Here is a 14,468-nt window from a genome sequence, read left to right as displayed (position 1 = left end):
ACCAGTTGTCACAAATTGGAAACCCAAACTATTTTTGAAGAGGAGAATTGTATGGTTTTTATCTAGCTCTGGTCAGTTATCCATCTTCTGTAACAGGGGTCTGATATTTGAGCTTGTCACTAAAATTTCAAGAGATGAAACTCAACAGCCTTGAATAATATTTCAGGTTTTTTTGTTCTGTTTTGGTTTTTGTTTTTTGGGGTTTTTTTTAATTATTTTTTTAGCAGTTACAAAAGTAATTTAACAAAAATAAAATCAGAAAGTAGTCTATTGACGTTGTGTACTCGGTAGTCCTGTCCCTGCCTGTAACAGATTTCACTGATGTATTTTTTAATACAGAAAATTATGTGAAAAGTAAAACCTGCCCCTGATTCTGTCTGACCAAAGCCCATCTGTGTCTGTCATTTCTGAGCAAAAGTTCTGCTTTCTCCATGGCCCAGCATTCCCAGGGGAGATGTTTTGGCCACTCCTCAGCTCAGGGTTGCTCCTGCAGGCTCAGTTTGTGTTCCATGAACACCAACCTGCTCCTCCCCATTGGTACACTGAACAGTGAAATTGCAGGTTTGAATTGGGAAGGTTAAGGCAGAACAAAATCATTCTGGAAAAATCAGTTTGTAGGGGGATTAAGAATGTCTGAGGTGTGGCCATAGCACAGGGGAGGCTGCAGAAATTCCTGGGCAGCTGCTGGGGGTGCAGCACTCTGTCCTTCCCTGGGAATGAGCAAGGCAGCACTGAGGACAGGCTGTGGAGAGGGCAGGCTTTCCTTCCATGGGGATGGTGTGAAAAATAATCCCAAAGTTGAGTGTTCCTTAATAGACATTAACACTAAATTAACATTAAATAGACATAGAGTAACATAAAATATTTGTACCCTATAAGAAACACTTATCTTTCTCTCTTCTCACTGTTTCTTGTCTGGGAACACTTTCACTGAGGTCATTTTTTTGCAGGTGCTTAGAATGAAAGATACTTGCCTTTCAGATTTTCTGGCAAGGCAAGTGAAATCACTTCAATTTTCACTGGCTGAGAGTTGTTAAACATTATAAACTCCTTTGACATGCTGGCTGTGACATGAGAAACATTTCATTGCAGTTTCAATGGTAATAATTAACACAGTAAGTAGTTTTAATTTCTGTTTCACTCCTGCTTGAAGGCCCTTTGGTCTGCCTGGACTATTTTTGCCTCTTGAGGGATTTCTTGTCAACCCAGCTCAAGTTTACACTGATACACAAAGAAGGATTGCCTTGAAGGATTTAAGTATAAAGTATTTGTAGATTATACACACAGGTTCAAAGTTCTGAACACAAACTTGTTTGTAATCAACATTTCTGACTACTGAGCACACAAGATTTATTGAGATATTCTTTTAAACAGAAAAATCATGCTGTGTCCTGCTGAGTTAACTGAGCTGAAAAGGACCTTTAAGATCATCAAATCCACCATGAGACTGAACAGCAGCTTGTCAACCAGACCATGGCACTGAGTCTTTTCTTAAAATGTAGTTTCAGTGTGGAGAAAAAAGCAATAAAGATGGGTGTGAGAAAGAAAAATAGAAAACTTCCTGCTACCAGGGTGCCAGCAGCTCCCAGTGCAGGAGGTGCTTGGTGCAAACCTGCTGCTCCATCCTGCCTTCAGTTCACTAAAGAAGGGAACTGGGGGCATGTTGAAAGCCACAGAACTAGGTGCAAAAGGAAGTTAAATTACCTTGGGAATTATTCTGCCAACTACTGCTAAAAAAAAACCACCCCAGGATTTCTCTGGAATAGTTTCCAACTCCTCAGAGATTTAAAATAGCAGCAAAGTCCCTCGTCACGTGTCCCCAGGTGTGCTGCTGGTTCAGTGCCAGGGCTCACAGATGTGACTCAGACAAATGTGCAATAAAGTAATTGGTCTTTTTTATAATCTCACTAACTCCCCAGTCCCTTGAGAAGCAGTTTGAGTGTTGTCTTAGCCAAAGAACCCAGAACAAATGCCCATGCACAGAATCCTTACTGTGCTGATAACAGCCTGGCATGGCTGGAGCTCTCCTCCCCTCAGCACAGCAGGTTCCTCCCCATTCTTCCTTCACCTGTCATTCAGTTTAAACATTCCAGAGGCAAAACAAAGATTTGCTGTCTTCAATAAAGAGCTTCTCCCTGGCAGTACTTCCCCTGTAGCATCATCAGCCTTGTAGGATGATGTGTAAGAAATGTTTTGAGCTGTTGAGCTCCTGAGCATTAACTGTTGGTTTTGTTGTTTTTCTTTTAACCTGTGTACAAGCACCAAAAGCACATAAAAATCACAGACCATTGCTGAGGAGAAAGGCTAGAAGGAGTTTTGGGAGCACTGGAATGGGTGTGTTGTGCCTCTGAGAGCTGCAGGTCTTGTCTCAAGTTGCCAGAGCTTCACACCTGCACCAGGTGATGTGACAGAGCAGTCCCCACAGGATCCCCTCCTGTGCCTTACAGGGAAATCCCTTTGGTCCAGCACCACAGCCACAGAGCTGAGCAGGTAGGACTGATTCTGTTTTTGCATCTTCCCCAGGAGGAAAGAATTGGTTTGGAAAAGATGGGAGGGGTCAAATGGATTTACACAATAATACTGTGTTTGTTATGAAGTTGATCCCAGCCCTTTTTTAGGTGGATTTTTTTAAACTAAAGAAGAAATCACTCATTTAGTCAGACCACTGGCACCAACTTCTTCCAGCAGCAGAGTTATAAGAACTTGCCTTTTTATCTTCAGTTTCCCCACCACAATCCCAAGGAGCATTCCAGAAGTTTTCTGTTGTGTTGTGCTTTCAGAGGGAGCAGTTTTGGACATGCCAGGAAGAGCAAGTGGCAGAAGAACTGTTACAAGGTGCTGGGAAGGTGCTTTGGGGAGGCAGGTAATTGATGGTATGTAGCAAAACACTGATATAAATAGTAAATCCCTCAGATTCATGGTTTTATATTCAAAACATCTCACTGAGCAGGTCCTTGATGCTCAGCCACTGGCACCAGTGCTGCCTCTGCTCCAGGGAGTGTTGCACAGATGCAGAATGGTTTTTAAACCATAAAAGTCTCAAAGGAGCTTGGATTCCTCTAGCCACAGAACTGACATGTCCATTGGACATCACATTCCCTAAACTGATGGATTTTCAGCAGACATTCATCTTTCATGAAAGAAACAAGATCTGGGATCCCTGACTTTCACCTGCTGGGTGGGAGAAGGGAATTTATGACAATGAAACAGTGAAGTTAGTCAGAGCTTCACACCCCAAATCTCAAAATGAATCTCAAGAACATGGTTTTAATCCTGGAAGATCCAAGTGGGTGTGGGCAGCACAAGCCACACACCCCAACTTGGTTGTTTTGATTCTTAGTGAGCTTTTGGCTATGCCAGCAGAGGAACTTGGGCCTGTGGGTCCTGGGCTTTTTACCCTTTCTTCTGCAAATTTATAGCACTAACAGCTACAGCAATTTGCAAAGATCTTTTTGACCTGCTGAGAGCCAGGCTGCAGCTTTGGAGAGAAGAGTGAGAGTGGTGTTACCTGAACTTTCCCCCCAGCTAAGGCCAACTCATCCCTCAGCCCACAATTCCTGTCACTCCTGAGGACTGATGGCACCTCATGTCTTGTCCCTTCCAGTCTGTACCTCAGTTGTACCCTCTGGGAATTGGCCAGACTTTTCCTACCTCTTTTGGGCATTATGAGGCAGAATTCTACAGGTTCTTTGCAGCCCTGTGATGAAAGGTGCTATAAAACTGCAAAGTGTTACTTCAGAAGAGGTAACTAGGTTACCAGTGCATCATAACCAATATTAAACAGACATTTTCTTATAGCAGAATTTATAATGTTCAATGTATGGTATTAATAAGTGAATTATTGAGACCCTCAAAATAGATTTTGTTTCAATCATACCTGTATTCTGGAAAAGTGATTAAAAACCTTTAACCTTAATTAAAGAGTGTATCCATCCTCCTTTCCTGTATGATGTTGGAATCTAAAAGCAGTATGTAAAACCAATACACAGTTTAAAAGCAGAATCTCACAGATTTCATGTGGGGAGGGCTCAGTAGTTTTTAAGACCATGGTAAAATTGCAGCTGATCACCTGCACAGCAGCACCTGGTGGATTCCACGTGGTGTTCCCACTTACACTCAGTTTTATTCCTCTGGCCTGGGCTGTAACTACACACCTGCCCCAAACTGAGTGCAGGGGAACTGGGGGCACCATCAACATCCTGGGGACTGAACATCCCCTGTGCTCTGTCCCCCTCTAATGCCACCATCACCCCAGAGCTGCACCAACACACAAACACCATCTGCTGCAGCAAAAGTGCCTTTATTGAGCACTTGTTTCTCAAGAGAATCCAAAGCTTTTCAAAGGGGAGGCAAAGCCCTGAGGGGTCTGTGGGGGTTTACCAGCACCTGCCATTGTGCATTGCAAAGCCTTGGGATCAGGCATCTGCTTGGCTTCTCCTGGGTTCCTCGTCTGGAGTTGTCTCCTCCTCATGTTCGTGACCCAAGTTACTTTTTCTTGGGTTTTTCACTTGGATTTTTATCATTTTTAGATTTGTTATTTAAAAGTTTCATCAGCCAGCCCCCGCATGCTGCACCAGATGTGCCCAGCCCAATATTGGTACCAAGAGAGAAACCTGCAGCTCCTGCAGAGACAGACAAAGGTGTGAAGTCCCTGGAGCATCAAGGCTGTGTGCTGAGGGACACAGGACACAGCCAGCCAAGAACCCAGAGAGTTCAGAGTTCACACCAGTGAGGAGTTAAAGGGCTGGTTTGGCTCTAGAGCAAGCCCAGGATACAATCCTGTGTTCCCTGCCATGAGAGGAAGCCCAGCTCCCCTGCCCTCCCCACTCACCGACTGACTGCAGCACGGCCACGGTGCTGCCAGCAGCCACTCCTCCCCCGTTGGCAATGGCAGCTGCTGACATCATCTTGGCAGCCACGGAGCCAACAGCAATGCCAGCCTTTGTGAACCCCAGCATGCTGATGAACAACGGGGGGGCAGTCACAAACAGTCCTGCAGGGACAACAGTGTCAGGGTGCTGTCTGTGACCCACATGTCCTCTCTGGTGCCACCAGCACCAGAACCATCCTCCCCAGAAGCACCCAGGGACCAGAGCAAGGAGAGAGGGCTGGGGGTGCAGGTGTGGGGACACCCCATGGGCAGCAGGAGAGGAGCAGCATGCAGGGCTGCAGCAGCAGGGACAGGCAGGATTCCAGGCAGTGACCAGTGCTGGCCCTTCCCTCCACCTCACCTGCACCCCAATTCTCCCCAGCCCTGGTACTTGCAGCCCCCAGCCCAGCCCACACGCAGCTGGGACTGGGCAGTGAACCCCAGCACTGCTCATCCAGTGCCAGATCCTCACCTGCTACCACTGCGGCTCCAAGGACAATTTTAATGACACCATTCCCTGAAAAGGAAAATGGCAGAAGGGCAGGAAGGACAGGAGCATGGGCAGCAAAGCTCCCCTGAGCAGTGCAGAGCACTCTGTGCCAACAGAGCAGGATCCCAGAGCCAGCAGCAGCTGCTCCAGCCTCCCCCTGCCTCCATCTGCCTCCCACCCCCTGAAGACCCCTGGGAAGAGGCCACTGGTGGGGTGGGCCCCACTGCCCTCCAGGCTGGGAGGAAAAGGGAGAAGGGGCACACCCCGGAGTGCCCACCCACCCTGCCTTGCCCTGCCCACCCACCCGGAACAGCACAGGACACAGAGCACGTGTCAGCCCAGTCTGTCACCTGCCACCAGCACAAGGTGAATCAGAGCTCAGAACAAACTCACCCACTGCCTTGCTAGCCCCTTCCTGTGCAGGGGGACAGAGCAGGGCTGGAAACGCCCACTGGAGTCCCTTCCTGGAGCACTGCAAATCCCGAGGCACTCAGCAGGTACCTGGGCCCTGACTGCACACCCACCACCCCTGCAGCCCCACCTGCTCTTTTGCTTTCAGGGCACCTCTCACCCCAGCACACCCCCAGCTCTTCAGAGGGTGGCCAAGCTGCTGGGGTTCCCAGTGCCTACCAGGCTGCCTGGCAGAGATCTTGGGATCAGGCATCTTCTTGGCTTCTCCTAGGAAGTCATAAAGAATGACAGAATGAACTAGGCTGGAAAAGATCTTTGAAATCCAACCTATGACCTAACACTTTATCAAATAAACCATGGCACTGAGTGCCACACCCTGTCCTTTTTTAAACACATCCAGAGATGGTGACTCTACCCCTTCCCTGGGCAGATCATTCCAGTGTCCAATCAGTCTTTCAGTGAAGAATTTTTTCCTGATGTCTAACCTAAATTCTCCTGCATTTTACCTGGACTTTTCTTACCCTTGGAACTGTCACCAGGATCACACTTGGCACTGCCACCAGGATTTGTCTCATCCCTGGATTCCTCATCTGAAGTTTTTTCCTTCTTGGTCTCATCACCAGGATTTGTCTCATCCCCAGATTCCTCATCTGAAATTGTCTCCTTCTTGGGTTCCTCATCCGGAGTTGGCTTCCTCTTGGACATCTTGGCAGACTTTCCTGCCCCAAGTGATAGATATGACCCAAATTTTGGCACCAAGAGAGAAACCTGCAGCTCCAGGCAGGTTTCTTGAGTCTCTCCAACCCCAGCACCCACAGCCCCCAGCCTGGCAGTGAACCCAAGTGCCAGACCTTTACCTGCTCGGGCAACTGCTCCAGGAGCAGCTCCTTCCCTCTGTGTCTGACGGCAGGAGGGCAGGAGGGAGAAGAGGAAGAGGAAAACGAACAGGAATGTGGAAGAGGGAAGGGAGCAGCGCTGCTGGGCGGGAACGGCCCCGATGCTCGCCCCGGCACTGCCCCGCCCCAGCCATGCCTTCGCAGGAGGCAGAGAACAGCGAGTCTTTATTAGGTACAGCCAGGGAGGCACGGGACACAGACAGGGGTCCCAGCCGCGTTCCAGAGTGTGGGGTCACGGCAGACAGCTGCGGGGGTCCCGGTGTGTACAGGGGGGTCAGGCACGGCAGCCGAACCACAGCCCTGCTGGGACCATTGGTGGCTCTCGTAGCTTAACCCCAGCCAGCCCCAAGCCCCTCGCAGCCTCTTCATCATCACCCTCCATCGGGACCAGGGAGAGTGGAAGAGTAAAAGCCAGAAAACGCACAAAAAAAAAGACCCAAATCAAACAGCCCCAAGCTCAAAATCCCCCAGAGCTTGTGGTGCAAGCCGTGCTCCCCCCAGGATGCTCTGCCAGCCCCCCAGGAGCTCCTGCATTGCTGCTCCCCAGGGATCTGGCCATGAGGATCCCAGGCACGGCTCTCAGGACCCAGGACAAGGCTCCAGCCCAGCAGCAGCAGTGGGACACAGTCTGCTTTTATTAAAACTTTTATTAAAACTCTCAAAGCATTAATTACTCAAGGTAATCCAAATCTGCTAAAGGGGTAGCTGAGGGTCAGTGGGGGCTTTCTAGTTCCTGCAGTGAGAAGGCATAAATCAGGCAGCTTGGAAGGAAGGAAACGTGCTTCTGTTCACTGCCAGAGGTCACCAGCTCTTCTTCTGGACTCTGTAGCTCGGGATTCTGCTCGAGGTGGAGACCTGTTATAGTCCCCTATAAAGACAGGAGTGTCATGTTTGAGAAACATCCAGGCTGCCTGCTGATGGACAAGCACAAGGCAGGGACAGCCAGCAATGTCTCTCCCATAAGGAACTCCTCAGTCTGTGCCAGAGACTTGGCCTGCAGCAAGCTTTGCTCCCTGAGCACAACCAAGCCCTTTCTGCTCCCCATTTCTGTCTCTGACCAGTGCTCCCAGTGGGCACAGGAGTTCTTGCCACACAGCAGACACCTGCCTGCACACCCCTGATGGCTTCAGCCTTGACCCCTGCCCAACAGGTCCTGGCTCTTCCCAGCACATTGGGATTGATCCCGTTCCCATAGTTCAAGCATATTGAATGAGGTGTTAAAGGGCTGGTTTGGCTACAGAGTAAGCCCAGGGGAGAGCCCCGTGTTCCCTCCCAGCACAGCCCAGCTCCCCTGCCCTCCCCACTCACCAGTGTCAAAAACCACGGCGAAAGATCCCCTGCGATTCCCTCTCGCACCCATTCTCATCCCCGTTCCATTTACCAGTGCTGCAGGGAGGACAGAGCAGTGTCAGGGTGCTCTAGTGACCCACACCTCCCCCTGCCCCCAGCACCAGAACCATCCTCCCCAGGAGCACCCAGGGACCAGAGCGGGGAAAGGGGGCTGGGGGTGCAGGTGTGGGGACACCCCATGGGCAGCAGGAGAGGAGCAGCGTGCAGGGCTGCAGCAGCAGGGACAGGCAGGATTCCAGGCAGTGACCAGTGCTGGCCCTTCCTTCTCAGCAGCTCCCCAAGTGAACTCAAAAACTGCTTATCCCGTGCCAGACTCTCACCTACAATTGTGAATCCAAGAATGAGTACAGTGAAGATTCCAAAGGTGACCATTCCTGCAGCTAAGAAGGAAAATGACAGAAGAGCAGGAGTGTTGGCACTAAAGCTCCTCCTGGCAGGAGCCCAGTGCCCTGTGCCAGGCAGGGCAGGGGCCTGGGGGCAGCAGGAGCTCTCCCAGCCCCACCCTCCTTCAGCCCTGCAGACACCCAGCAGGAGAGGGGAGAAGGAATGAATCCCAGGGTCCCTGTGCTCCCCCAATCACCCCCACATCAGTGCCATACCCCTGACCCCTGAGTCCCCCAACCTACCCATGGTGGCGTGGGCAGGAGTGAGAGCTATGATGAGTCTGCTCTAGGCCTGGTCTCGTTCTCTGAGGGGCCAAGGGCGGCCAGGAAGGTCCCACAGCAATGGCACGATCAGCTGATACTCGCGAACTTTGGAAACTGCTCACTGAGTTTCACTTTCTCTTTAACTCTTGATGTTCTGTCTGTGTCAGAGCAGGGCTGGGACTCTCCCATCCTCAGGGGTCAGACCCTGGCACTGTCCCCCAGGGAGCCCTTTCCCCCTGACCGCCTCACACGGGAGAGAGGGGAAGGCTGAGCCGGGCTGGGGGCTCCTCAGGCTGTGCCAGGGCTGCTGTGGCTTCCGAGCAGATCTGGCACCGCTGAGACTTTGCTGCTCTGATTAGGACACCATCGGGCTCTTATCAAACTTCACAGACAGGGACCCACTCTGCCGCGCGTTTCTGCAGCAGGAATCGTCGTAAACATCCACTCTGCCGCGCGTTTCTGCAGCAGGAATCGTTGTAAACAATCCACTCTGCTGCCCGTATCTGCCACTCCCCGCCCCCAGTTCTCAGCCCGAGCCTGCCCAGGGCAGCGGCTGCCGTAGCTCCTGCGCCGCTGCAGCTGGTTGAAGGGGACCAAATCCAGTTCAAGTTGATCGGGTTCCTTTTTTACCAGCCCCAGGGCACGGGGCTGTCGCTGTCCCAGCCGTATGCTCCAGCTGCAGTGAGATCCTGGAAGGAGCCACAGCCCATGGTGAAACCCGAGAGTGGCCAGGGGCTGTGGGGAGCAGCTGCTCCATGTCCTTGTAGGGCGAGGCAGAGCCGTGGGCAAACAATGTGTGCCTTGAATCCAGAGCTCCTCGGGGGCTGCAGGGTGCTCAGAGTGGTGTTTTGGGAGGGATGTTTCCTCTTTGTGGATGATGGGATGCTCCAGGATGCAGCCGAGGCTCAGCAGTTTGGCTGTGGGGGCACCTGGAGAGCTGCACCTGTGAGGAGATGGGGACACAGCCAAGGGCCATGTCCTGTGAGCCCACACGGGCCAGCAGGGATGGATGGCACAGGTGGGAGCCTGTGCTTGGAGCCATTTCCAGAGGGGAAATCCCCTTGGGCCTGACTCTTGGCTGGCAGGAGTGCACCCTGCTGCTGCTGCTGCTGCACTGGGTCAGGATGCAGGAATTCATTCCCTTGCCACCCTGCACATCCCAGGGACTCCACACCCAAATCTCTCAGTGCATTTGTCAGAGCAGTGGTTGAAGGTTGCTGCAGCTGGAGCAGTGTAGGTGGCACCCACCTCTCACACCCCCATGTCCCTGCCCAGCTCATTTGCAGTGACTCTGCACCAGGAGCTGTAGCTGCACACTCGCCAATAGCTCCTCTCAAAGACTCCCAGGTGCCAAATACAGCCTCAGGTCACTGGTCCAGCATCCACAAGCAGCAGAGTCGCTGCTCAGTGCCCTTCTGAGACACCAACTATTACTGTGAGCCACCACTGTGGCTGCCATCACAGCCATGCTAGCCCAGGATGTTCTCCCAGCATCCCAGGAGCTCCTGCATTGCTGCTCCCAAGAGATCCAGCCCTGAGGATCCCAGACAGAGCTCCCAGGACAAGGCCCCAGCCCAGCAGCAGCAGTGGGACACAGCATGTCCCAGGGACTGCCAGCACTGCCAGGGCTCAGTGGAACCAGCCCCTGGCTGTGCAGGGGGACAGGGGACAAGGCTGGAAACATTGCCTGCTTCAATCCTTCCTGGAGCCCAGCAAATGCCCAGGTGCAGGGCAGGTACCTGAGCCACAACACACACCAAGCACCACCACACAGACATGCGAGCACCGTCCATTTATTGTTTAAAATGATTTTATGGCTAAAATTATTCCAAACCATTTAAAGCTGAAGCTGTGGGCATGATGGGTCTTTCCAGCACTTGCCGTTTGAAGATTCAGGGTGCTTGGAAGGAAGGAATCTTGCTTTTGTTCCATTGCAAGGATAACAGGGAGTTGTTGTGCAATTAGCTGCTGATTGAAGGGCAGATCAGGCTAAACTTTTTGCCCCTGCAAAGACAGAAGAATGATGTCCCAGGAGCACCGAGGCTGCCTGCTGAGGGACAAGTATGAGGCAGAAGCAGCCAATGACTTCTAGGAGAGCCAAGGGTCTCCATGGGCTGCACCAGAGACTTGGCCTGCAGCAAGTTCTGCTCCCTGAGCACATCCAAGCCCTTTCTGCTCTCCCTTTTTGCCTCTGTCCAGAGCTGCCAGTGGACACAGGAGTGCTTGACATAGATCAGACACCTACCTGCACAGCCACTGACACCCTCCGACTTGACCTCTACCCCAGCAGGTCCTGGCTCTTCCCACCAAATTGGTTATTTCTCCTATCCCACAGTTTGGGGGGAATTGAACCAGTGAGGAGATAAAAAAGAGTTTGGGCTTTAGAGGAAGCCCAGGGTACAACCTGGTGTTCCCTGCAAGCACAGCCCAGCTCCCTGCCCTCCCCACTCACCAACCGTGAAAGCGACAGCAAGAGTCTTGTTCTTGCTAACCGACATGGCAGTGAGGGTCACATGCATCCCACTTGCTGCTGCTGCAGGGAGGACAGAGCAGTGTCAGGGTGCTCTAGTGACCCACACCTCCCCCTGCCCCCAGCACCAGAACCATCCTCCCCAGGAGCACCCAGGGACCAGAGCGGGGAAAGGGGGCTGGGGGTGCAGGTGTGGGGACACCCCATGGGCAGCAGGAGAGGAGCAGCGTGCAGGGCTGCAGCAGCAGGGGCAGGCAGGATTCCAGGCAGTGACCAGTGCTGGCCCTTCCCTCTCAGCAGCACCACCAGTGAAGTCCAGCAGAGCTCATCCTGTGCAGATGCTCACCTATGATTACAGCTCCTACGACAATTCCAATGACGAATACAATGATGATGTCTTTGAAGTCTAAGAAGGAAAATACCAGAAGAGCAGGAGTGTTGGCACTAAAGCTCCTCCTGGCAGGAGCCCAGTGCCCTGTGCCAGGCAGGGCAGGGGCCTGGGGACAGCAGGAGCTCTCCCAGCCCCACCCTCCTTCAGCCCTGCAGACACCCAGCAGGAGAGGGGAGAAGGGGTTCCCCCTCTGATCTTTCCCACTGCAGGTCCATGCCCCAAATCCCCCGAGCCACCCAACTTACCCATGGTGGCGTGGGCAGGAGTGAGAGCTGCAATGAGTGTACTCTAGGCCTGGTCCCTTGGAAGCAAGAACAAGGCAAGCAGGTGGGGCTTTGCTGTCCTGCATGATCCTCCCAGCCATCCCTCTTCCAGCCAGCAGACCCCAGTCCCCTTTCCTCACAAGAAGAGGCCCCTCAGTCCCACCCAGGATCTTGCCTACTCACACAGCTCAGTAGCTCAGCAAGGTGAGCAGCCCCCCGTTATTGTCCTTGCCTCAGAGAAAGGCTGCTGTCCCCAAACACCCACCGTGGGACAGCAGCACCCCACACCACCAACCTGTTCTGTGTGTGCTGTTCGCTGAGAGAACACTGGCTGCCGCAGAGATTGAGGCAGGTCCGTCCAGTCAGATAGGAAGATTTCTGAAACCGCTCGCTGAGTTGCACTTTTTCATGAACTCTTGATGTTCTGTCTGTGCCAGAGTGGGGCTGGGCCCCTCCTGTGCCTATGGGTCAGACCCTGGGAGCCCTTTCCCCCCAACCACCTCGCACAGGAGCAGAGGGGGAAGGACGAGCGGGGCTGGGGGATCCTCAGTTTATGAGGACTGCTGTGGGTGACGTCACCGAGCAGATTTGGAAACGCCGCTCTCTTACCGAGCACTCACAGGCTCTTATCAAACTTCACAGACCACTCTGCCTGCTCCTCTGCAGCAGGAATCATCATAAACATCCACTCTGCTGCCTGTATCTGCCACTGCCACTCCCCGCCCCCAGTTCTCAGCCCGAGCCTGCCCAGGGCAGCGGCTGCCGTAGCTCATGCGCCGCTGCAGCTGGTTGAAGGGGACCAAATCCAGTTCAAGTTGATCTGGTTCCTTTTTACCAGCCCCAGGGACACATTATCTCTCTGGATGAGCCATCTGGACGGTGCTGGCCAAGGGGGCTTCCTGGCGTGGGGGTCCCAGCCCAAAAATACATACTTCTTAACATTCCATAACGCCGCCGGCTCCATATGGGCATATGAAGAAGTATGTAGGGTTGGGAGGGAGAGGTGAGGCTGGGGCACAGGGCACGGGGCTGTCCCTGTCCCAGCCATGTCCTCCAGCTGCAGTGAGATCCTGGAAGGGGCCAGAGGCCGTGGTGAAACCCGAGAGTGGCCAGGGGCTGTGGGGAGCAGCTCCTGCTCACTCCCAGTGCCATCCTCAGCCTCTGCCCAGTGCAGACCAGCCAGAGGCACTGCCCACATGGGCCCGGTGTCTGCAGCCACACCAGAGCTCCTTGTGCCTGGAGCCGTGGGCAGCCAATGTGTGCCTTGAATCCAGAGCTCCTCGGGGGCTGCAGGGTGCTCAGAGTGGTGTTTTGGGGGGTTGTTTCCTTTTTGTGGATGATGGGATGCTCCAGGATGCAGCCGAGGCTCAGCAATTTGGCTGTGGGGGCACCTGGAGAGCTGCACCTGTGAGGAGATGGGGACACAGCCAAGGGCCATGTCCTGTGAGCCCACACGGGCCAGCAGGGATGGATGGCACAGGTGGGAGCCTGTGCTTGGAGCCATTTCCAGAGGGGAAATCCCCTTGGGCCTGACTCTTGGCTGGCAGGAGTGCACCCTGCTGCTGCTGCTGCTGCACTGGGTCAGGATGCACCAACTTATTCCCTGGCCCTCTACGCCCCCACAGGGCCCCCAAACTCTATGTCCCCCCATCTGTCCATGTGCCAGAGCAGTTATTCAGGTAGGCACATATGGAGTCAGAATAGGGGACCACCTCCCACACCCCCATGTCCCTGCCCCGCTCATTTGAAGGGCACAGACACAGGAGTCTGGGGACTTGGCACCCCCTCCCCACACAGCAGCTCTGGACAGAGAAGACTGGAGATGCCCTTGCCCATGGAGGAGTGGGATTCAGATGAGAGCTCAGCAGCTGGAGACCCTAAGGGGACTTCCTGTCCCCAGCACAGCTTGGCCATGTTTGGGTGCCAGAGGTGATGCATCTTGCCCTTCCCAGCCCTAAATCTGCTGCTGGAATGATACAATGGCTGGTACAGGAAGTGTTCCTGAGTTCCCAGGGCTGCCCCCTCTCAGGACAAGGAAGTGAGGGGTGTATGGGGGTCCAGCTGTGGGCAGGAGGGGCTGGCTGGACATGGTGTGGCCATGACTCAGCACTGGGAGCCGTGGCCACACACAGCACAGCTCCCTGCAAGGAGCCCCCGGGTGCCAAGTACAGCCTCACGTCACCAGCCCAGCTCACAGCACCCACAGGCAGCAAAGTCACTGTTCTGTGGCCCCCAAGATACCAACCCTTGGTGGTGGGCATAGCATGACACAACCGTGCTCTCCCCAGGATGTTCTGCCAGCTCTCCCACCCAGGAGTTTCTGCATTGCTGTTCCCAAGGGATCTGGCCATGAGGATCCCAGGCACAGCTCCTAGGACCCAGGACAAGGCCCCAGCCCAGCAGCAGCAGTGGGACACAGCATGTCTGTCACCAGCAGCCCTGTCCCAGCCCAAATCAAAGTGAGTGGGTGTCCTGAGCCCGAGGCTGCAGAGCTGCACCCACTGAACTCCTCGGGTTCTGCTGGCCCTGCAGTGCAGTGCAGTGCTGCCTTCAGCATTTGCTGCAGCAGTGCTGGGGTCCCAGGGACTGCCAGCACTGTCAGGGCTCAGTGGGAGCTAAAAGCTCGTGGCTGCACCTACCCTGAAATGGCAAAGCCAGGGCACTGTGTCTGGGCTCCCAC

General features: G+C 53.7%; 1 protein-coding gene and 2 long non-coding RNA genes across 3 annotated transcripts; all 3 read right to left on the bottom strand.

Moving 5' to 3' along the window:
• Nucleotides 1–4,548: 4,548 nt before the first annotated feature.
• LOC306811655 (interferon alpha-inducible protein 27-like protein 2A) lies at nt 4,549–11,814 on the bottom strand (the record flags this gene model as incomplete). The annotated part of the gene is made up of 5 exons (XM_079325574.1): nt 11,771–11,814; nt 6,278–6,490; nt 5,343–5,387; nt 4,832–4,993; nt 4,549–4,622 (listed from the first exon to the last, which is right to left on the bottom strand). Coding segments are annotated over exons 1-5 (498 nt in total), but the record flags the coding sequence as incomplete, so codon positions are not given.
• LOC306811716 lies at nt 7,316–8,703 on the bottom strand. The gene is made up of 4 exons (XR_013776718.1): nt 8,644–8,703; nt 8,338–8,397; nt 7,976–8,053; nt 7,316–7,535 (listed from the first exon to the last, which is right to left on the bottom strand). It is a non-coding gene; the product is annotated as an uncharacterized lncRNA (long non-coding RNA).
• LOC306811857 lies at nt 10,442–11,701 on the bottom strand. Its single transcript, XR_013776753.1, has 2 exons — nt 11,481–11,701; nt 10,442–11,197 (listed from the first exon to the last, which is right to left on the bottom strand). It is a non-coding gene; the product is annotated as an uncharacterized lncRNA (long non-coding RNA).
• Nucleotides 11,815–14,468: the final 2,654 nt, after the last annotated feature.

This window comes from Erithacus rubecula (assembly GCF_903797595.1).
Source record: "Erithacus rubecula genome assembly, chromosome: 23".
NCBI lineage: Eukaryota > Metazoa > Chordata > Aves > Passeriformes > Muscicapidae > Erithacus > Erithacus rubecula.
This window is presented reverse-complemented; position numbering and strand designations above follow the sequence as displayed.